The 22,017-nt window shown below is 39.0% G+C and overlaps 3 protein-coding genes across 8 annotated transcripts in view; 1 reads left to right on the top strand and 2 right to left on the bottom strand.

The window, feature by feature from the left end:
- LOC124142268 (mediator of RNA polymerase II transcription subunit 23-like) overlaps window positions 1-7,981 on the bottom strand; it is a 54,026-nt gene extending 46,045 nt beyond the window's left edge. For all 5 annotated transcript variants that reach the window (XM_046510623.2, XM_046510642.2, XM_046510652.2 and 2 more), the window contains exons 1-7: window positions 7,772-7,981; window positions 5,992-6,111; window positions 3,945-4,069; window positions 3,068-3,179; window positions 2,715-2,813; window positions 1,529-1,633; window positions 297-366 (exon numbers count right to left, since the gene is read on the bottom strand). In XM_046510623.2, the coding sequence (XP_046366579.1) occupies window positions 297-366; window positions 1,529-1,633; window positions 2,715-2,813; window positions 3,068-3,179; window positions 3,945-4,069; window positions 5,992-6,111; window positions 7,772-7,825 (685 nt within the window). In that variant the 5' untranslated portion in view covers window positions 7,826-7,981. The remainder of the gene's footprint in view (window positions 1-296; window positions 367-1,528; window positions 1,634-2,714; window positions 2,814-3,067; window positions 3,180-3,944; window positions 4,070-5,991; window positions 6,112-7,771) is intronic.
- A 2,631-nt stretch (window positions 7,982-10,612) lies between these two features.
- LOC124142261 (myosin regulatory light chain 12B-like) lies at window positions 10,613-17,283 on the top strand. Its single transcript, XM_046510609.2, has 5 exons — window positions 10,613-10,734; window positions 11,584-11,807; window positions 14,071-14,232; window positions 15,004-15,071; window positions 15,841-17,283. The coding sequence occupies exons 2-5, from the start codon at window positions 11,624-11,626 to the stop codon at window positions 15,940-15,942; spliced, it is 516 nt and encodes a 171-aa protein (XP_046366565.1). The 5' UTR covers window positions 10,613-10,734; window positions 11,584-11,623; the 3' UTR covers window positions 15,943-17,283.
- Window positions 17,284-17,461: 178 nt separating this feature from the next.
- LOC124142246 lies at window positions 17,462-21,235 on the bottom strand. 2 transcript variants are annotated; one of them, XM_046510589.2, is made up of 2 exons: window positions 21,022-21,235; window positions 17,462-18,862 (listed from the first exon to the last, which is right to left on the bottom strand). In XM_046510589.2, the coding sequence occupies exon 2, from the start codon at window positions 18,797-18,799 to the stop codon at window positions 18,068-18,070; it is 732 nt and encodes a 243-aa protein (XP_046366545.2). In that variant the 5' UTR covers window positions 18,800-18,862; window positions 21,022-21,235; the 3' UTR covers window positions 17,462-18,067. The 2 variants fall into 2 exon arrangements, with proteins under 2 accessions (XP_046366545.2, XP_046366552.2); XM_046510596.2 differs by lacking the exon at window positions 21,022-21,235 and adding an exon at window positions 19,065-19,174.
- Between the last annotated feature and the right edge of the window lie 782 nt (window positions 21,236-22,017).

The following is a 22,017-nucleotide window of genomic DNA, read 5'->3' as shown; positions in this document are numbered from 1 at the left end:
GCAGTCTGTAAATAATCGAGTCTGGACCAGACAATCCAGTGATTAATATCATGAGCATCGATCCACGCAATTGAGATCGATGACATGCATCAACCAAGTCAGCGAGGCTGACCGCCCGATCCCATTAGTCGCCTTTTACGACAAGCATAGTCACCTTTTATGGCAAGCATGGGTTGCTGAAGACCTATTCTACCCCGGAATCTTCACGGGTCGTTTCACATCATGACACTTGTCGTAAATTATTTAATTTTGTCTTCTCTTGTTGCATATTTCTATGCCTTGTGTGTGTATCTCACCTGCAATGGAGACCATCTGAGCAGCTGGTCGGAAACTGTCCACAAAACTCGACAACATCTTCCCCATGCTCTGTGAAACATGAAATCTGATTGAGAATGCTGCCCCAACATCTGATAGTTGGTTACTGTACAGACCTGATCAATGACACCTCTAGTATCACATCTTCCTCAGGCAAGGGAGATAACTGACTATAAAAGTCCAGTTTTCACCCTTGCCGAATCAGGCTGGTATTATGGAGTTACATTTTGCCTGGACTAACGAGTTTATGCATAGTCCAATCAAAATCACACATCGAAATCCAGTTTGTTAAGTGTCATGCAGATTTCGGTCGACTGCAGGATTTGCAAAGCATGTGCACCGCTAACTTGCTGTCAACAGATATTTTCTAAATCTTTTCATGTTTTTCATCAAGGTGCTCACGTGATTTGATGCACTTCACGATGTAAGACTCGTTTTATCACAATATAGATCTTGATTATCGATCAGATCGTCTTGACTGGGCGCCACTGTTTTGTTTGAAGCAAATGCAAGTGATACGAGAGGTGGAATCTGATTGGTCAATAGGAGAGGCATAGAAGGGACATAACTCGTAATAGCCACTGGTGGCGCTATGATCGAGCCCAGTAATTCCAGCCAAGTTCGGCAAGGGTGGAAACTGGACTTTTAAAGTCAGTTAACTCACTTGCCTCGGGAAGATGCTAGTATCAATACATAAAATGATGGCATTATGAGCTGTCTTAAACAGTTTTAACCCTGCATTTGGCAGTATTTCAGTATGTCATCCTGTAAATAATTAAGTCTGGACGAGACAAATTGAGATTGATATTATGAGCAATGATCCACATTGTTGAGCGACAATGACACACAATCAATCTAGTCAACCGGCCCAGTAGTTGAAGGCACTGCCATTCACTGTGAAGAGTTGTGTCCCTTGGGCATGCCAGAAATCTATCATTGGGGGTTCGAATCATGGTTCGCCCCGATTATGTTTCTAGGTTTGTCAGCACCATTCCATTCTCATGGGTTTCACCACATAGGTAAACATCTGAGAAATACATCACTTCAGACATTCCTTCCACATTAAGCTGACACGTCGTGACTAACTGGAACATTGTTAAAAGCAGTGTTAAACCCAGCTCACTCACTCACTCAACTGACAAAAGAAAGGAAGAGAGAGAGTTTCTGTATCCACAAGTCTCCTGGACTGTGAGGACATGTATCTGGACCTTACCCATTGTGGCCAGGTGCTTGTATCAGGGCAGACTTTGGTGATCTCATTAATAGCCAGGTAAGCGGGGAGGAGACATGCATTTCTGTCCAGGATATATGTGACCACCTATGGAGAAAGAATATTTTGTTTACTTTTTGGGTTCTTCAACTGAATGATGCCCGGAACATGGTGAAAAAAAATGGAGAAAATCTATCCACCCCAGTGTCTATCACATAAAGAGCACCAAGTTCTTCAGTCTTTCATGGAATACCTTAAGCATGGTGAGGATGACTTGTCATAACCTCTCAGTTGCTGTAGACTGAACGGTTTAAAGTTACCCAATCTCATTAAAATCAGATCTTAGTTCTCGCTACCGCTAAACAATGATCTGAGGACATCCCATTAGGAGTCACGTCAGAACGACCATTCATCCGACCAATCAGAGCCTCGCTTACCAGATCATGAAAGTGACAGTCGGAATGTGATTTCTCATCATGCAGCCTCAAAAACTCTAAAACGGGGTAATCCAAATGATAGTTACGGGCTTAACGACTGAATCTATACAATCTAGACCATATATTAGCCATTCGAGAATGTTCTTTTATTCAAGTTTCATATTTTTAAGCGAGAATTTGTCAAAATATGTTTCGAAGCGTAGTCGCCAATTTGAAATTAGTGCTGAAAGCCCGAGAAAGCTGCCTTCTGATTGGCTAATGTCGACTTCTTGTCAGTAATTCCACTGGTCAGTCAGAGTTCGCGAAAGATCGGTCTGACGTGACCCGTAATGGGATGTCCTGAGATCTTTGTTTAGCGGCAGCGAGAACTAAGATCTGATTTTAATGAGATTGAAAGTTACCCATCCCTGTCATGTCCACAAGTCTGGACACAATTAACTACAGAGCAAAAGCCTTGATGGAGGACTGTGTATCATGTTCTCAAGGTTCAGACTTTGCAATTAGAGCTGTTTACAAATCCAAGATGTAGTCTCTTAAATCATAAATATTGAGGAACCAAATATCCAAAGTGTTGTTAGATCAAAAATCAAATTTGCTAGAATATCCAACTTGCCAGGCGCCCAGTACCCCTGTAACTTGCCTGTGCCCAGTGCCCCATTGGGTTTAGAAATCATGTAAGCATCTGAAGGTATCGGGTTGACATGCGTTAACCCTTTGAGTCTGGTCAGGATGACAAGGATCGGAATACTCACATCTGTGACCACCTCCACCTCGGGCTGGACGGCCACATTGTCTGATGGCAGAGAATTCTGCAACTTGTCCAGGATCACCCGCAAAAGATCTCGCACACCCTAACCAAGAGAGAGAGTTCAACAAACTGAAAACCACACCATTGTCACAACATTGTACTTCTATCATTTTCTTGCACTCCACATGACGGCTGATGAGACTGATGTGGCAGGAAACAATTCATTTCCCTATTTCCAGAATTCAGTGACATTTTATGAAATCAATACTACTTTATTATAATCAGTGCCTCTTCATGTCATCAATACCGTATAATGTAATCAATATTTAATGTACTCTCACCATTTCTTGTACTCACCTTGTAATCCACCCCTCCTATAATCTTCCTGATCAGTTTGAAAGTAGCATTCCACAACAGAGGCTGGCTGTAGCTCAGTCCCTCGCGGGTCAGCAAAGCCTCACAGATAGACCTGGAACAATGCAAGTTATTGCTCACACGCCAGGCTCCAGTGAGTGAGTGAGTTGGGTTTAACACCGCTTTTAACAGTATTCCAGTCAAAATTGTTTGATAGGCATTGCTTAGAAGTTGACGGATGACAAGATAGACACAATTTTATGGATAACAACTTCTTTAATACTGTGAGTACTTCACAGTATTAAAGAAGTTGTTATCCATAAAATTGTGTCTAGCTTAGTATTCGAGTCATATCACGGCATGTCAGCTTAATGTGGGAGGAAAGCCCAAAGTGATGCAGGTCTCAGACGTTAACCACTTTGGCGAAATCCACGAGCACGGGTATGATGCTGACAAATCTAGAAACATAATCAGGGCGAACCGGGATTCGAACCCACAATCATAGGTTTCTGGCATGCACAAGGGACGCAACTCTGCACAGCAAATCGCGGCGCCCTAGACGACTGGGCCACCTGTTACCCCATGCCAGGCACCAAGATGGAGAGCAACAGTGCAGACAATATCTTAAATGACTTATCACTTTGGCAATTTTCAAATTTTTTTAACTGTTTTGTAGGTCTGAAGAGTTCAAATATGAGTTCACTTGAGAATCTTTAATTCCTTTAAGCTCAGTAGTCATATTCATACTAAACACACTGGACAATAAATGGGTTATTAACCTCCCAAGACATGACACAACCGTTAATACAACCACTGATTGTTGGGATATAACCATGTACGTAATGCTTGATTCCCTTCAAGTTTGATGCCTATTCAGTACCTTGGAGCTACGACACAATTCTCCACCATTGATTCCAGCAGGTCACACAGGAGATTCACTCTGCTGGCATTGCACTGGCGGTGCAACAAGTCTACAAACGTGCGTAGTCCGATGTCTTGGGATTCCTGGAACAATGAAGACACAATTAATAGCAATGTCACAGCATGTGTCAAATATTCTGCATGTAACATGATATCAGTGAGTGAGTATGGTTTTACGCCGCTTTTAGCAAGATTCCAGCAATATCAAGGCGGGGGACACCAGAAATTGGCTTCACACATTGTACCCATGTCGGGAATCGAACCGGGTCTTCCGTGTGACGAGCGAACGCTTTAACCACTAGGCTACCCGACCGCCCCTAACATGATATCAACTAGGTTACATAATGAGCAAGGATAATTCATACAGTTGTGTATTCATGTAGTCATGTAGTCATGTAGTCATGTAACATGGGAATTTGCTCTGGAAACTTTCAGATAAAAAGAATTATAACAAGATTGCATTGACAATAAAGTTTCACATTTGAACAATGGAGCTGCCAATGCAAGGATTTTCCCTAAACCTTTTATTTAGAACGGTCCTTTTGCTGCAAATATTTCAGTGATCTAGTAATCTAAAACACCATGGGACCTGCCATTTGTTCACATATTTATCATGTGATTCAGAAGGACTCTGATTGGTTCTTAGACATACACTGCCATCTGGTTGGTTTGAAAAGGTTTTTTATTAATATTCAGTGATGAGAAGATTACAGAGTAGTTTCCCAGGAGCTCTTGGGGAACTTTATGTATGGGTTTCAAGCACAGTTATTAAAAGCAAACTGTTTTCACAGTATTATAACAATTATTAAATAATCAGGAACATGTGAAATATGCTTCATTTAGGAGCCAATCCCTGTGTGCAGTCTGCCATACAAGTAACTATAGTACAGTCTGTCATGCAGTATTAAGAAAACTAACCTATGGTATTATCTGTCATACAGTCAAGTAACATATGGCATTATCTGCTGTACAGTAAACTAACATATGGCATTATCTGCTATACAGTACACTAACATATGGCATTATCTGCTATACAGTAAAGTAGCATATGGCATTATCTGCTATACAGTAAACTAACATATGGCATTATCTGCTATACAGTATACTAACATATGGCATTATCTGCTATACAGTAAACTAACATATGGCATTATCTGCTGTACAGTAAACTAACATATGGCATTATCTGCTGTACAGTAAACTAACATATGGCATTATCTGCTATCCAGTAAACTAACATATGGCATTATCTCCTGTACAGTAAACTAACATATGGCATTATCTGCTGTACAGTAAACTAACATATGGCATTATCTGCTATCCAGTAAACTAACATATGGCATTATCTGCTGCACAGTAAACTAACATATGGCATTATCTGCTGTACAGTAAACTAACATATGGCATTATCTGCTATCCAGTGAACTAACATATGGCATTATCTCCTGTACAGTAAACTAACATATGGCATTATCTGCTATCCAGTAAACTAACATATGGCATTATCTCCTGTACAGTAAACTAACATATGGCATTATCTGCTATACAGTAAACTAACATATGGCATTATCTGCTGTACAGTAAACTAACATATGGCATTATCTGCTGTACAGTAAACTAACATATGGCATTATCTGCTGTACAGTAAACTAACATATGGCATTATCTGCTATCCAGTGAACTAACATATGGCATTATCTCCTGTACAGTAAACTAACATATGGCATTATCTGCTATCCAGTAAACTAACATATGGCATTATCTCCTGTACAGTAAACTAACATATGGCATTATCTGCTATACAGTAAACTAACATATGGCATTATCTCCTGTACAGTAAACTAACATATGGCATTATCTCCTGTACAGTAAACTAACATATGGCATTATCTGCTGTACAGTAAATTAACATATGGCACTATCTGCTGTACAGTAAACTAACATATGGCATTATCTGCTGTACAGTAAACTAACATATGGCATTATCTGCTGTACAGTAAACTAACCTGTGGAATTGTCTGCCATAGCTTCTTCAGTTTTTCCCCACTGTACTTGCTGTTCCATGCATCGGTTTCTTCACTGTGAACAATAATGTTGCAGAAAGCCTCCTCTATGGCATGACTTCTCTGTAAAACAATCAAATTGTCAAGTGAACTTTGAATTTTATCATGTTCAGTTCAAAAGATGTGCAGCAAACTAAACTCTAACCGACCAACTGAACCTTTTCTCAACTAGTTGTAACAGCAATATAACTGGCAGTGGTGAAGGTGAAGGTCAAAAGGTACTAGGAGTGTGAGTGAGTAAACTGAGAGTGAATGATGTTACAATCAGTCAGTAATAATGCTGACACATCAAGGTGGACTGTGAATAATTTGTTTGTTTGTTTAACGTCACTCAGCAATATTCCATCTATTGGACAGTGGTCTGTAAATAATCAAGTTTGAACCAGACAATCCAGTGATTGACATCATGAGCATCGATCCATGCAATTGGGATACAATGCAGCGATAGAAACTAACATTTTTAGTCCACTAGTCCTTATAATGATAACAAATAGCAAAACCCTTAAAAAGGACAAATGTCTACTAGTCATTATGATACCTTAACTATTTGGCAGTTTGGCAAGGACAACAGGACTAGTGCCAATTTCATGCATCAATCAAGTCAGTGAGCCTGACCACCCGATCCAATTAGTCACCTCTTACGACAAGTATAGTCGATTTTTAAGGCATGGGTTGCTGAAGAAATATTCTACCCCGGATCTTCATGGGTTGACTGGGAATAATCAAGTCTGGATAAGACAAATCATTTGTTGACAACAATGACACAGATATAAACTTGAACAGGACTACCAGATGTGGTCATATTCACCATCATTCATTGCCATTATATGTGTGTAAAATCAGCACAGTCAAACAGATTTAAATTTAACTATCTTATTTGCTGTAATAAGCGCCCTGGGTGCTTAGACAATTGACAAAGGGAAGCGTTTACTAAAACCATAAACAAGTTAAATTTATTTTCACAGAATGAGCAGAAGAGGACTAAGCTATTAGTTCAAATGTTGATCAAACCAAAACCATTTTCACTGGGCAATTATATACCCCTCCTGTGCCGCTGTTTTCTGTAACAAAAGTGTAATATACTCAAGAAAATATGTAATCGTATATTATATGGGAGTGCTTAAAAAGATTACTTACAGATTGGCATAGAAATTGGTCGGGGGTGCTTAAAATAGTACTTAGCTGGACTATTGAAAAAAATAGTTTATGTAAAGTTGGGGTTATGTTGCCCCAACCCATGCTGGGGATACGGGTGGATCAGCTTATTAACTCCCTTCTGAATAGTTATATTGATTATTAGATGTACAAAGTTTGCTGGTGTAAAGTCTTTCATTCTGTGGTTGGCCAAATATGTTAATTTTCACCAGAAAGTGGGCACATGGCTAAGTAAAGAGTGTATGTCATGGGATAAAAAAATAGTTTTCTTGTTAATTATATTTCTACATTTTAACCACACAATTAGAGATTAATGAAAATAGTATTGTGGTGTTTTGGACAATATTTCAGCAATAGCATAGTTGGGAAACACCAAAATGAAACTACTGGCGTGTGCTACATTACCCCTACGAAAATAAGAATAAAAAGGACAATTTAGTGTAGCACTACTATCACCAGTACTGAATCCGTTTTCGAAGTTACGATGAATATTGAAATGGTACTGTTATTTCCGACCTCTATCACGGCGGTGCCGGAAACAAACAATGCAAGCATTTGTTTTGCTTACCAGCAAGTCCGATATTACATCAGTGACTCGTTCTTCGACAGAATTGCCGCTCATCTTGATAATACAATTCAAATAGTAGCAATGTACATTGGGTTAGAACAGATTGGGCGAAGAATATTGTGCATCACGCGTTCGGCAATCGTTTCTTTCACGTTTTCAAAATTTCGCTTTTGTGCAAACTTTGTTTTGCCGCCATCTTGAAAGTGTCTGCTTCCGCTTCTGTGTGCTTCATGCACTAATGTAATATTGATTGTAATCATGTATTAATGTAACATTTCAAAATACCTAATTAGTTAACCACTACGTATTGTGATAATTGAAGTAGGTTGTTTTGGATTTGTTTAAACAAATAATGACAAAAAACAACGAAATTGAGAAAAATGTCATTGAGAAAAAAAACACATTCCCTGACAATGTACACTCATGTTCGAGAGGAAACCGGATACGGTGAGTTAATCTCTCTTTCCAAAAAAAATATAGTTTGAGAGATATTTATATATCCGTTTCAGCATTGAGTCATAAATGCTCGGCGAAAATGTAAGGTTAACATAAAATAGCATGTATTTATAAGTTAGGACGAAAGCCATACATGCACGGTATAATAGCCAGCCTTTAAGAAGTAGCTGTCAAACTCTTCTTTTTCCCCGGAGCAAATTAACATCTCACATTTAAAGATATCCGTCAAGTTGATATCAGTACAGAAGAATAAAACGTGAACGCTGGTTATTGAATAATTAAATAATGTGTGGACATATATAACTATATTAGTCAAGTGTGGGTCATTCTCAAAGAAAGAGTATATAGTCATCTCTTTCACACGGAAACTCATTAACGAAATAAAAGTTGTAATTCATACACAATCATATCTTTATTCACGAATACAGTATATTTACACATCATTATTGAATATATTACAGCCATTTAAGGTCCATTAAAATAATTGTGTGATTTCCAAGAGGTATGACCTATACACCGTGACACGTTTGCTCCATTGGTCAGGTTAATGTTTTGTGTGTTTGTTGTTTAACGCCGCACTCAGCAATATTCCAGCTGTATGACGACACTCAGTAAATAATCGAATCAGGCAATCCAGTGATTGACATCATGAGCATCGATCCACGCAAATGAGATACAATGACATGCATCAACCAAGTCAGCGAGCCTGACCACCCGATTCCGTTAGTCGCCTATAACGACAAGCATGGTCGCCTTTTACGGCAAGCACCTATTCTACCACGGATCTTCACGGGTCTCAGGTTAATGTACACATATGGAGTGAGTGAGTATGGTTTTATGCCGCATTTAGCAATACTCCAGCAATCACGGTGAGGGACACCAGAAATGAGCTTCACTCATTGTACTCATGTGAGGAATCGAACCCGGGTCTTCGGCGTGGCGAGCGAACGCTTTAACCACTAGACTACCCCACCACCCCTTTACACACATGGACACGCATTTGGCAGCGTCGTACCAATAGAGACATGGTCTTTGGGGAGGATTGTAATCATGTTTTTTTCTAATCTTCTAGGTGATAGATCCTACACCCTGTATTTACTCCTAACATAGAACCAAAAATGGTTTAACATGTAGAAATTGACCGCAAGCTCGAAGGAGAATTATGAATGTAACTGATCAAAAGACACTTGGGTGAGATTCTATTTGTCATCCCAAATCATTTTTCCAACCTTTTCAATTTGCAACCAGTAATGACTCAGTGTCATGGGTGCTAACCAGCTTCAGTGGCTGAGAGATTAGTGATGTTATTTTTATGTTAGTTTTAATGTAGTGATATTCATCGATTAAAAGCGCTAAACTTACGGTAGGCAACAACAGTGGAAGCAGTTTAGTTCTGGGAGACTGGGAGCATTTGGGCGTTGCCACTCCCCGATGAATGGCACAGACGGCTTTGAGTGAGTGAGAGAGAGAGAGAGAGAGAGAGAGAGAGTGAGAGAGGGGGAGGGAGAGAGAGAGAGTTTAAAAAGGGATTCATTAAATAGTAGAACATCTTTAAATATAGTATAATTCAAAGACTCATTGACAAAAAAAACAACACACACGCTCACAATCGTACATGTTTCATTGGTGTCCTGAGGGAGATCTGACTTTGCAGTTTGTGTAACAAGATTGTTGAGAGTGTTGCGGGGGAAATCAGCTGGTACGTCATTGACATAATAATTGTGTGTCCTTGAGAAGATGTAGCAAAATGGAGTAGCATTTGTATGGGTTACAGCAGATTTGGCAGCGGACTACAATAAACGAAGTATTCGTATTGTCAGCGACTATCTAGCTTCTTTGGTTCTTAGATACTCTTAGTCCAGCGTCGGTAGAAAAAGGGCCAGATTCAATCAAATCATAAATCTGTCGAGATTCCTGTTCAAAATTATGCCATGCCAGTACCTCATGCTTGTAATTAGAGCCGCCTCAAATGGGGATCGATCGGTCAGGCTCAATGGTTGTGTCATTGTGCCTCAGTTCCGAATGGGTCAATGCGCCCCAAATATTTTCAGCAAATAGGTTATTGTACGAACGCTTCTATTTTCTATATTGCTCATAGCTTCCTGCTGCGATGAAGATTAAAACACGGAAATTAATTTTATCTTAACAATATCCAGCAAATGAATAACGTGTTAATGTGATATGTGTACTGTAGTATTTATCTTAAACTCACAAACAGACAAATAAATAAATAAATTACATATTGGTTAAATATAATAGATGAATGTCACTTCAACTAATATTCTAGATATATCAACGGTGGTGAATATAAATTGCGTTTTGTAGGAAGGCCTATAAATGAACACTTCATGTGAAACATGAGAAGCTCAAAAGTCATGACGTCATTCTACCTATCCCATACAGGAATGTTATTACCGCATTTCGAATGAAGGCTTTCTGTAGGACATCACGCCGCGCATGTGCAGTTAGATTTCCGTTCAACGACCAACAGTTTCGGCTAGTGGCAGGTGGGTGAGACTTGAACCTAATATTACTCTTTATTTCCTTTCGTCCACATTGCAAATCTTTCTTTTAAGCTGAGTAATTGAATTAGGTTGGTATTTAAGCAGTCTTGGCTTTCATTATTGTATATATTTCATAGTTATCGTCGTGGAAATGGACTGAATTTTTGACCTAATTTAGCTTCCGTCTGGATATTTGTCATTCATTGAATACGAGATATGAATCACTCGGATGTGACGTTCCTTAAAGCATCGCTACTTTACACCAAATAAGGGAGACACTCCAAGAATATTTTCTGTTTTGCTAAGGAACAATTGAGGTGCAATCCTATGCTGTCTTCCTGGTTGTAGTGAACCTGACACCTGCAATCTTCGCCTAAAGCAGGTGGTCCGTCAGGTTTGACGACTAGCTTCGTGTGAATTGGTTGACATTGGTTTTGCCTTTGGCTAAACTGCCATACAAATCAGTTGATTGATTCTAGAAAACGTCATTATTCGTTGGGTTTAACTGCTGCACAGGTAGAAACAATTCTCTTCCTTTATACATCTCATGTTTATACCATGTTATGGACTAAAAATCTCAAAATATATGTAAATATATATGAAACGGAAAGTGATAATCCCCCAAATTTTGAAGTACTTATAATACCTGTATGTCCTGCAAGTAAGAATTATGTCAACTGTCATTCATTCAATTGAAAGTAGTTTATGAACTGAATCTACAGTTGATATCTTTCCTGTCTTATTAGTGAGAAACTTAAGATTTAAAGTCTTGTGTTTCTTGTTTACAGAAAGCAGAATCTGTAAAGAACAGATAAATGATAAGAATATAAATTTCAATTTTTTTTCTTACAGATATTTCATTTCGTAGTCGTGTGTCAGCTAATCACCCAAAATGTCGAGCAGAAAGACCAAGGCCAAGACCACCAAGAAAAGGGCCCAGCGCGCCACTTCCAATGTCTTTGCTATGTTTGACCAAGCCCAGATCCAGGAGTTCAAAGAAGCTTTTAATATGATCGACCAAAACCGAGATGGTTTTATTGACAAGGAAGATTTACACGATATGCTTGCATCAATGGGTAAATAATGATTTTTTTATATGGTTATTTTCTGTTTGGATATGTTGGAAGTCAAATCAGTATTTAATGTAAAAATATGAATGTAGTGGTCTTTTCTGAAAAATGGTGAATCTTTCTTCATGATTAAATTTGATAAAATAGCCACCTTTATTTTGAGAAGCCTTTGCAATCAGCAGCTTGATGAATTTAAAAAAAATCTGTTCATTATGTCTGTCTTTTTTAAAAAATGCAAATGTTTCATTGTTTTGTGTATTCTTTGTTGTGGAAATTAGTGCAAGAACACCAATATTCATTATGACTGTTTCTGGCTATTATTAGCCTATGTGATGGATGCACAGAGTTAAAACTGAACATAAAAGCTTTACTAGTCCATGTAAAGATCAAATGCCCTTGTAATCTTAAAACAATGGGAAAATTGGAAAGTTTGTACGAGCCCACACTCTACCCACAGGAATGGGTACTGGTGCCGGGCTAGTGTTAAGTTCTAACCCTGATCACTGATTTACTGTACCGTAACAAAATGTGTAACCATTGCTTATATATCCCAACAATCTTTCTTGCCACTAGTCCGAAACCTAATTCTAGTAAAATTCTGATCATAATAGTAATCTCAGCTTGTAAAAGTCTAATCATGGCATCAAAATCTGTAGAAAATGATGTGTCGCCAAGATTTGGCTTGTAGGTTCAAAGGTTATTTTGTACAGCCGGCTCTCCTACCAAGAAATCATTATGTTGAGTTGGGGCTACAGGCGACATTTTTTCCAGCACATCATCTTCTTAAACATATGGCTTCTTTGGACTGTTTTGAATACTAATACAAGTAGTTCTTCAGAGAATCACTATGAATAATGGCGGGTCACCCATTTTGCAGCCTAAATATTTCACCTATTTTAATATCTGATTTTTCTCAGTCATATAGCTGGAATATTGCTGAGTGAGGCATTAATCAACAAACAAACAAACATTATCTGATTTAGTTTGCTTCTGTGTCATGTATATGTCATGTCAAGTTTGAAGATTTATGTCTTACTTGTTTCTATTGCGATACAAGGATAATTAATTAAAATGCATTACTCACTGGGCCTGCTGAGAAATGATATATCTTGGTGGACAGATATACAATGGAATTAATCTGGGCCTTTCATGGTTGGCCGCACATCATTTCAACACTAAGGCAATTGTCCTGTCCTTATCTGTGGCAAAACGGGATCAGTCCACTTTTTACAAAGGGAGTAATCAGACAGCAGAGACTTGTATATAACAGTACATTTTAACAATAACATAGGTTGCAGTAAAACCAAATATATACAGAGCTGGAGATGAGCTGTGTATTTGCGTAAAATATGCATTAAAACAAATGAAAGAGGCAGACAAATCAAATCCTAGTGTATCAAATATGCGACAAAACTATAAATACACTTTTGAAATAATATTAATGCGTTTATTACAACTATTAGATAAAAAGATTGTGTATATTACAACTGTTAGATAATATGACTGTGTATCAGCCAATCGCCAAATTCACTTACCAACAGTTATTTTCAGAAAAATGATGCCAATTGAAAAGCACATTGTGCCTAGTCAATGTACATGTTGTATCTTAATTAGTCACTGATTGGTAATTGAAACAATAGCGCCTTTCTTACAGTGCTAGGTTTTGCAAAGAAAAAATGGCTTCCCTGAGAGGGAACTGCAAGCAGACGCAGACGGGTATACTGCTGTTCACAATGTTTAAATGGTTTACAGGGAATGTTACGAAACAGGTTTTAAGTTTGTTTAAGTTAATGTCCAGAAACAGGTGGGTAAAAAAATTTGAATACCCTCTGAAGCTTGTTGATTCCGTATCAACCCACCTAGGTAAAATAACCAAGTAACCAAAAGCTTATTTATTGCTCTGATATACATCCACAAACCAAGATATCATACCAGTTTTATGACTTTTTTATGTCTTAAATTGTTAAGAGCTTCAATGTATCTGCAAACTGTCTTCCTGGTGATGTAAAATACGTTTGTACCAATCAGGTACTCGGGTACTGTATCTGAAAAATGTATTTGAATGTCATTCTCTATAATGCTTTCATCTTGTAATGTGTATTTACTACGATTCATGTTGGTCTACGTCACGATAATGACAATATGGCTAAAATATTGCCGTTAAATCTTAACTCACTCATTTTGGGCCAAGACATCAAATCTGCATATAATGACGGTTGAAATTTCAATATGGAGAGATACTCATATTTTCTTTTTATGTTTGTTTCAGGTAAAAGTCCAACAGAAGCTTACCTTGATGAAATGATGAATGCTGCTCCTGGACCAATTAACTTCACAATGTTTCTCACAATGTTTGGAGAGAAACTGAATGGAACAGACCCTGAAGATGTCATAAAAAATGCATTTGCTTGTTTCGACGAGGACAGTACAGGTATGTAATATTACATTTCATGCTGTCCAGTAACAACCATTTATGTGTATGCTCTGTCTAGGTTTTGAAGATCAGGTGGATTTACAGTTGTGTCGGGGCAATCAGCGTGTTAACTTTTACTTTGACTTCTCTATCAACTTCCGCATCACAACTCATGTTGTCAATCCCTGAATTGTCAAGTCCAGACTTAATTACTTACAGACTGCCGTCATATAGCTGGAGTATTGCTGAGTGCAAGAGTTAAACAACAAACAAACATCACAAATAGGTCCATTTTTTACTTTGAATATCATTGAAACTGTTGCATCTTTAAATGTTACTGTCACAACACCATTACTTGATCTTGTCTAGGGTCGGTCGGGTAGCCTTGTGGTGAAAGTGTTTGCCGCCGAAAGGCCCAGGTTCAATTCCCGACATGGGTACAATGTGTGAAGCCCATTTCTGGTATCCCCACCGTGATATTGCTGGAATATTGCTAAAAACGGCGTAAAACCATACTCACTCACTCACTAGGGTCGGTCGGGTAGCCTTGTGGTTAAAGCGTTTGCTCATCATGCCGAAGACCCAGGTTCGATTCCCGACATGGGTGCAATGTGTGAAGCCCATTTCTGGTATCCCAGCCGTGATATCACTCACTCACTCACTCACTCACTCAACTCACTCACTCACTCACTCACTCACTCACTCACTCACTCACTCACTCACTCACTCACTCACTCACTCACTCACTCACTCACTCACTCACTCACTCACTCATCTTGTCTGTTGCAGGTCTCATTCCGGAGGAGAGGTTAAGGGAGCTGTTGACCACCATGGGGGATAGGTTTAATGATGAAGATGTAAGTATGTGTGGCAGATCCTTCATGAACATGCTTGCATGATAGTCGCTTTATGTCTCTCCAGATTAGATACAATACGACTGTTAGATAGGATTCCACAGCGGAATAGATCCATAGGATCCTGTGCCTGTTGCAAACTAAACATCAAGTTCGATAGGGATTGGTGCTAACAAAAAGTGCTAGTGACAATGTAAGCAATGTTATCTACTTGTAAGACTGCTTCTTTGGAATCTATTTCATTTTTGCTAGGGATGTAGACTCATTACTGAAGAAACCTCTTCTTTGGGGAAGTTGATTAAAAGACTTTAAAAGATGGTACTTGCTGTTACACTGCCTGGCCTTAAGTATTAAGGACATAAAAACGGGAGTCCATATACTGTGGCTTAGTGAGATATCCATGTTAAACTGTGACATGGTGTCTCATTGGGCTAGCACTATAAAATCAGCATTAGTCCGGACTAGTACAAGCAGCCACACAAGACACATGTAAATGCATGTTGCTGTATAAGTGCAATAATCTTGAATGCAACGTAAAACCTATTATTGAAGATGCAGTGCTGCTTTAGTACTCTTTACTCTGCAAGATTGGCAAAAACTGATGATAAATTCCAAAGGAAAACACATTGTCAACTTTTGCAATAAAGATATGATTGAATAATATTGTCATAAAATGATGTAGTTGTAAAAGCATATTAATGGTTTCATTGTAGGCTGGCTGGGTTGTATAATTATGCATAAAATGCTCTAATTAATGCCTGTTTTGTTCCAGGTTGATGAAATGTTTCGGGATGCACCCATCAAGAGGGGTAACTTTGACTACATAGAGTTCACACGGATTTTGAAATACGGGAAAAAGGAAAACGATGAATGAACTTCTGGTGCTATTTACCTTTGGAACAACACCTTTTAAAACACTCGGAAAACAAGAGGGGCATTGACAATACTTTAGGCTTGTCCTCAGTGGACTGATAGAAAGCACAGGTGTACCTTCTTTGTCCTTAGCTCATAAAGGAAGATACTGGACTTCATAATCCCCATATTATGATTATTTGTCTATCTTATGATTGTATACGTAGATAGAATGTATGAGGCTTTCACTTTGCCTTTGTCAATCAAAACTATTGTAGTCTTTATCTTTACTCCTGACCCCTGATGAAGCAGAGATATTGGGTGTGATGTAGCTTGTGTTGCTGCAACTGAATCAGTTCTCGCATGACTATTTCACATGTAGCCTTTATTCTCTGCTTCTTCAGAGAAATATATATTTGTGTTCGTTCTAATCCCAGTTAGTTCATTTACACTCTGTTCCGTCATGTCTCATTCTATGCTTCATCCGTCATGAAGATCTGTTGTGTACCAATTGTTCAAGACTGCCTGTCATCCTACCCAGCCCTGTAACTAGAGAACAGAATAGTCCGACAATACCAGGTTATGACTGAGGGTGACATGGTTAGATGGGTATGATGATTTCGTGGTAACTGTACCGGATATGGTTATACCTTTATTTTTTGTGAATCACTCCTGCATGTTGGTACATCTCTCTCTCTCTCTCTCTCTCTCTGTCTTGCTGATCTTTGTTTGTACCTATCATGAAGTCATATCACTAGAGGTTAAGATTACCAACACTATTGGACTCTGATACTCGTATTAACAAGTACTACGCAGTTCTGGAACAGGATGACTTTTTCTTACTTAATAATGTGAACTTCATATAATTCATTTCAAAGTTTCGAAAACACGCCTGCTTGATTTCAATGCATATTCTTTAGAGAATTTCAACTATCATTGCCTGAAGTAGTGAAAGCTATGCAGTGTTATTCTGGTCTCTCTATTCTTTAATTCCCAGTGTCATTTGATTCATAATTATGAATGGTGCCTCAGCCTGATTTGATTCCCTTCATCTTTCAAGTTTCTTTTGTTGAAATTGAAATTGTCAAGTTTTTAATGCAAACATTCCATGTTGAAGTAATTTTTCCACACTGAGGTAATAATTACCTGTAAGTGCTTCATTTTCTGATGTTGAATCAATTTGTTGACTGGTTTTCGGGATCATGTGCATATGCTCTGTGATTTGTTTTAAGTACAACCCTTTGAGGGACCAACTGCTTTGATTACAAGATGCATTTTTTCTGAACAAAACATTGTTGCACATCATATGGTATTCCATATATTACCATTTTATATTTACTGAATAAAATTTTGCTTAACAAAATGCTTCCATGTTTGTCTTATCTAAGTTCAACATGATCGGACATCATTTAGTACGTTGCAGTTGCAGTGCTTGTCAGTCTGGCATACTTAGACTTGAAGGGAGGGGATGCAATCTGGCTCCTTATGTCAGAATGCTGTCTCTGAAGATCTTTTGGGGAATGGAAACAAAACCAACTTCATTAAGGTTTAACTATTATTTAATATCACAAAATATCACAGATAAGAAGAAGGCAAAATAAAATGTCCAGGACAACATCACAGCGGATCATCATGTATACCTATAAGGACATATACATAGTGTACACACTACACATTTGTAGATAATTTGTGAAAAATTGGGAATGTTAGAACTTTTGCCTACAAACATTCATATTCATGTCTGAACATCATTTTGGGCTTTCCTCCTACACCAAGATGAAACAGGTATATCTGGAATACTGTTCAAAACAGCATTAACCCCAACTCCCTCCACTCTGAACATTATCAAATTGTATATGAATACTGGCTATAGTGAACCAAACTTTTATTCCAAGGATTAGTAAGCAACATTGTTATAAGGAAATGATATAAAAAAGTGGTTCTGAGGAGCCCTTTAAGTTTGTCATTTCCCGAGATGTTTGAACTCGACAATTAATCAAACCTATTAAAACACGCTTCTTTGAAAATACAAACATATAGAATTGCCCGCAAATCAAATTTATCATAAAATTTATTATTTTAGGCAAAAACTTACTTTATGATTTATTTACAATCAGTGGATGATAGTGTTTTTGAGATCATGCTGATCATGAAAATGAAAATTTGGTCTCATCAAAGTCAGGATCAAGTTTCTGTGTTGTGAAACGCAGCTTTTTCATAGCTTGATCAAACTTTGTGTTGGATTCCATAATCTGAACCCTGACTTTGGCTCTCTCGTCATCTCCCTTGCTGCTCTGAAGATACTCCTGAACTAGAGCAGGTCGGTTGAATTCTGGATTGAGGTATGTTTGAGCATATGGCAGGGGTTGGTAACTCATCCAGCTTTGATTTGGAGGAATAGTCGGACGTAACGACCTTGACCTTTCTCCATGGTCTGCTTCAGGGGGAGAATGCTGTTCAGTCTTTCGTGCAGGCTTTTCTGGAGGCAGGCCGCGTTTGCGTCGTATATTTTCTCTGTTACGATCACTGCAGCAAGAACAATACAAAGTTTCGTTGCTGTCCCATGATTCTGTTTTCACGGGAACAGCGGCGCTGTATTTTGCGTAATGGAGATAGTCGGCCACCACCTGATCCACTGACGTGTCAGGCTGACTCACAGGCTTCCGGGACTGCGGTTCGGATCTCGGTTTTTGTGTAGGGGCTCTTCTTGGATCTGGTGGTAGAGTCTGGATAAGAATTGGCCGGTTGTTGACACGGACTCGCTGTACATTTCTGGGGGATCCTCCCGAGGAGGATGAGAGAAAAGACTCCTCCCTAATGGGTGCAAGATGATTCATTAAGGCTCGGGACATTTCATAACGGGTCTTTGCGTCCCCCATTCTTGTTCTCGTAACAGAAAAGCTGTCGTTGGTTCAGCTGTAATCTGTCGGAATGTCCATTGTCTGAAATATGAACAATATTTCGTAATTGAGTTAGTGAGTGGCTTTACTCCACTCCTTCATAACAAAGTAGTTCATAGAATTTCGAAGAAGTACTTTTCATGCAGAACTTGCGTGTTTTAACCGCTTGCCAGACTTTTGTTCCTTACGCAAACTCGTTTTAACCATAGTGCATTCGGTAAAACCTTGTCAATGATATACAGACCTTTGGCCGTGGCGGTATGTGCCTGATTTGGTTCACTACTGATTATGTAAGTGAAGAGTCACGAAATAATCCTGTCTTGTCACGGCCAATCTATTGTGACGTCACAGTATTATTATTTTACATCACGTGGGTCTGTGGCTTCGAGCATTGTCAGTAGTGATCAGAGATTTTTATACGAGCATGTGTGTCATACTGAACTTGCGAAACGAGTGTCAGAATTCTTTTATTTCCCGAGGGAGAGCTAGGTTAACAGATGAATTGTTACACGAGTTTCGTAAGTTGTTGTTATGTAATGCTCATTGTCAAAAAAGGATCGCGCTTATTCAAACGCACAAAAACGTTCTTTTTAAAACTCAAATAAGATTGTTCCAGTGACTTATCATGACAGAGAGACCAGACCTAACACACACACTTCAAGAAGTGGATATCAATCTTTTGTTTTGCCGTATGTGCTGCAGTTTTATGACGAATACCCCACTACGAACAATGCACTGATACCGAGCCGACCCGTGAAGATCCGGGTAGAATAGGTCTTCAGCAACCCATGCTTGCCGTAACAGGCGACTATGCCTGTCGTTAGAGGCGACTAACGGGATCGGGTGGTCAGGATCGGCTCGCTGACTTGGTCGATGCATGTCATCGATCCAAATTGCGTGGATCGATGTCATGATATTAATCACTGGATTGTCTTGTCCAGACTCGATTATTTACAGACCGCCGTCATATAGCTGGAATATTGCTGAGTGCGGCGTTAAACAACAAACAAACCAAAACAAAACAAATGTTATCCATAAAGTTGTACGTTTTCTTAAAATAGTTGACATTAAACCGTGGCTAGCAGACCAAATCATTATCGTAACTCCCATACTTTAAAATAGAGTCAACAGTACTCGCAGCACTAAGATCGATTAATCGGTGCAATGATTTAATGGCTAAAGGGATATATGTACAATCAATAGTAAACCTTAATTAGTGAATTCAAAACCTCCACTCTATTTTATCAATATGAAAAATCAATTTCCAAATTGAAGATAAAACTTGATAATGATACATGTGTATGTTGTGTGGGCGGAACCGGCTTAGTAACGACTCTAGCGTGTCTATAAACCATGTTGCATTCTTGTCAATGCTTCCCCTCGTAATAATACATCGCATTCCGACATAATGAGTCTCCGTGTGTGCGTCCCATTTCTATTCGTAATAATAACTGCACACGCTGAATTAATCTCTTCAGTCGCGTTTGTGACAGTCAAGCTCAACGTGTAGTTAACATCCGTAACTTCCTTTCACAATTATCAACCGGAGCGCATCCAGTTCAAATACCGGACATCGTCAGTGCACCCCAGGTCTGACACTCTGTGGGGCCTTGTAGGGGTTATATTTTGTGTAAATCATCAGATGATTATTCACACTGGGAAAAGAAGTGTTTAGAAACATGACCTCTATATATAAAAGCTAGTAATGTTTAGATAGTTGAACGTCTAAACGTTTCCATGTATATTACCACATACATATGTGTTGACATGTGTTATTAGAGTAAAGAACTATAAACTAGTATGCTAGTTATCTTGATCACACGTTGATTATATATGGTTTACATTATGTATTACAAGAACCTATCGTTTAGTACATGTATAACGAATCGCTCTTGTGCACGACCTTCACATTTCTGAGCGTCATCGAGTCAAAGGGCCAAGAAAACTACCATCAGTGTGTACAACCCCAAAAGGGCCCCTCTGTTTGTTTGTAGCCATGCCAGTTGACGTCGACCTGCGTCGAAGAATTTGTAAGACATAAATACCCCCTTCGCACACCTACCACATGTATTCATACTGACATAATACAAACACATAAATGCGCCTTTGAGACTTTTGTATGCCCAAGACACACATTTGACATCTACGAGCGTCTGTAAACGTTTAACATAAAAGCTGGAAGATTATCAAACAGTGCTTACCTGTTGTGAGGCAGGTGTAATAGTCTATACTCGCACTGTCCCTTTCAATGTTGTCATGAGAAAGAAATTAACTGTGTTAATTTTTTACTTCTGTTCTGCCTATAGCCATTCCGTGACATACATCTTGTTTTGAGCAACGAAGTCTACCCAATCAGATATTCTTAATCTATCAATCGATATTTTAGTTGGAGTGAGCTACTGGTCTAATTTGGGTAGAGTCCTATCACGTAACGGTAATCCCGAAATAAGGCAACCTACGAATAACACATTTCGTAAGCTAAACAAAAGAATTCAGGCGTCCAATATATTTGTACAAATTTCATAAACTAGATGGCTATAATTTTAGATCAATATTAAATGAGCAGATATGTCATAATTTGGCGTTATATCGAGGTTCGGTCGTCCTCGATTGGGTATAGCCCGATAGGGGATACTGAGAACAATATTTACATTGTACCCGTCTTGCATGGACCTGGGTTGAGGTCTCACTCATGCATATACAGTGTGGTGACTGGGGATTAGGTTGGTTACAATACACCGGTCATCTGGCCAATCCCTCGAGGCGTTGTGATGTATCGTGTGTTTTAGTACGTCGTGTAGGAGCTCCCGTTGTATAACAGCTGGTATAATGTGTACCCGTTATATAACAGCTGGCATAATGACGACCTGACGTGCACCATGTCATACGGGGAGGGTTTGGGTTGAACTTTGGAGAGGGGTTATGGAATGTTATTGCGATTTATGACGTCATATGTGGGATGGACCAGTGGATACCTATGTAAGGCTTTCTATTTTGGTACGGGTATTTATCGAGGTGGCTTATTGTCCACTGGATGCCATAAGTGGTGTCCACACCTCGCCGCCTTAGACTGATGGCATCCACTACCCTCCACCATAGTTTGATGGTATTCACTACCCGCCACCTTAGTCTGATGGCATCCACTACCCTCCACCATAGTTTGATGGTATTCACTACCCGCCGCCTTAGTCTGATGG

Source organism: Haliotis rufescens, unplaced genomic scaffold, assembly GCF_023055435.1.
Source record: "Haliotis rufescens isolate VD_foot unplaced genomic scaffold, xgHalRufe1.0.p SCAF_2, whole genome shotgun sequence".
NCBI classification, from domain to species: domain Eukaryota; kingdom Metazoa; phylum Mollusca; class Gastropoda; order Lepetellida; family Haliotidae; genus Haliotis; species Haliotis rufescens.
The sequence above is the reverse complement of the archived record's forward strand: the minus strand, read 5'-3'. Positions and strand labels throughout refer to the sequence as shown.

Excerpts from the sequence above, each read along its gene's own strand:
- LOC124142261 (XM_046510609.2), top strand. The coding sequence starts at position 11,624 with ATGTCGAGCAGAAAGACCAAGGCCAAGACCACCAAGAAAAGGGCCCAG. Across the intron at positions 11,808-14,070 it reads CGATATGCTTGCATCAATGG|GTAAAAGTCCAACAGAAGCT; the intron begins GTAAATAATGAT and ends TGTTTGTTTCAG. Across the intron at positions 14,233-15,003 it reads TTTCGACGAGGACAGTACAG|GTCTCATTCCGGAGGAGAGG; the intron begins GTATGTAATATT and ends TGTCTGTTGCAG.
- LOC124142246 (XM_046510589.2), bottom strand. The coding sequence starts at position 18,799 with ATGGGGGACGCAAAGACCCGTTATGAAATGTCCCGAGCCTTAATGAAT.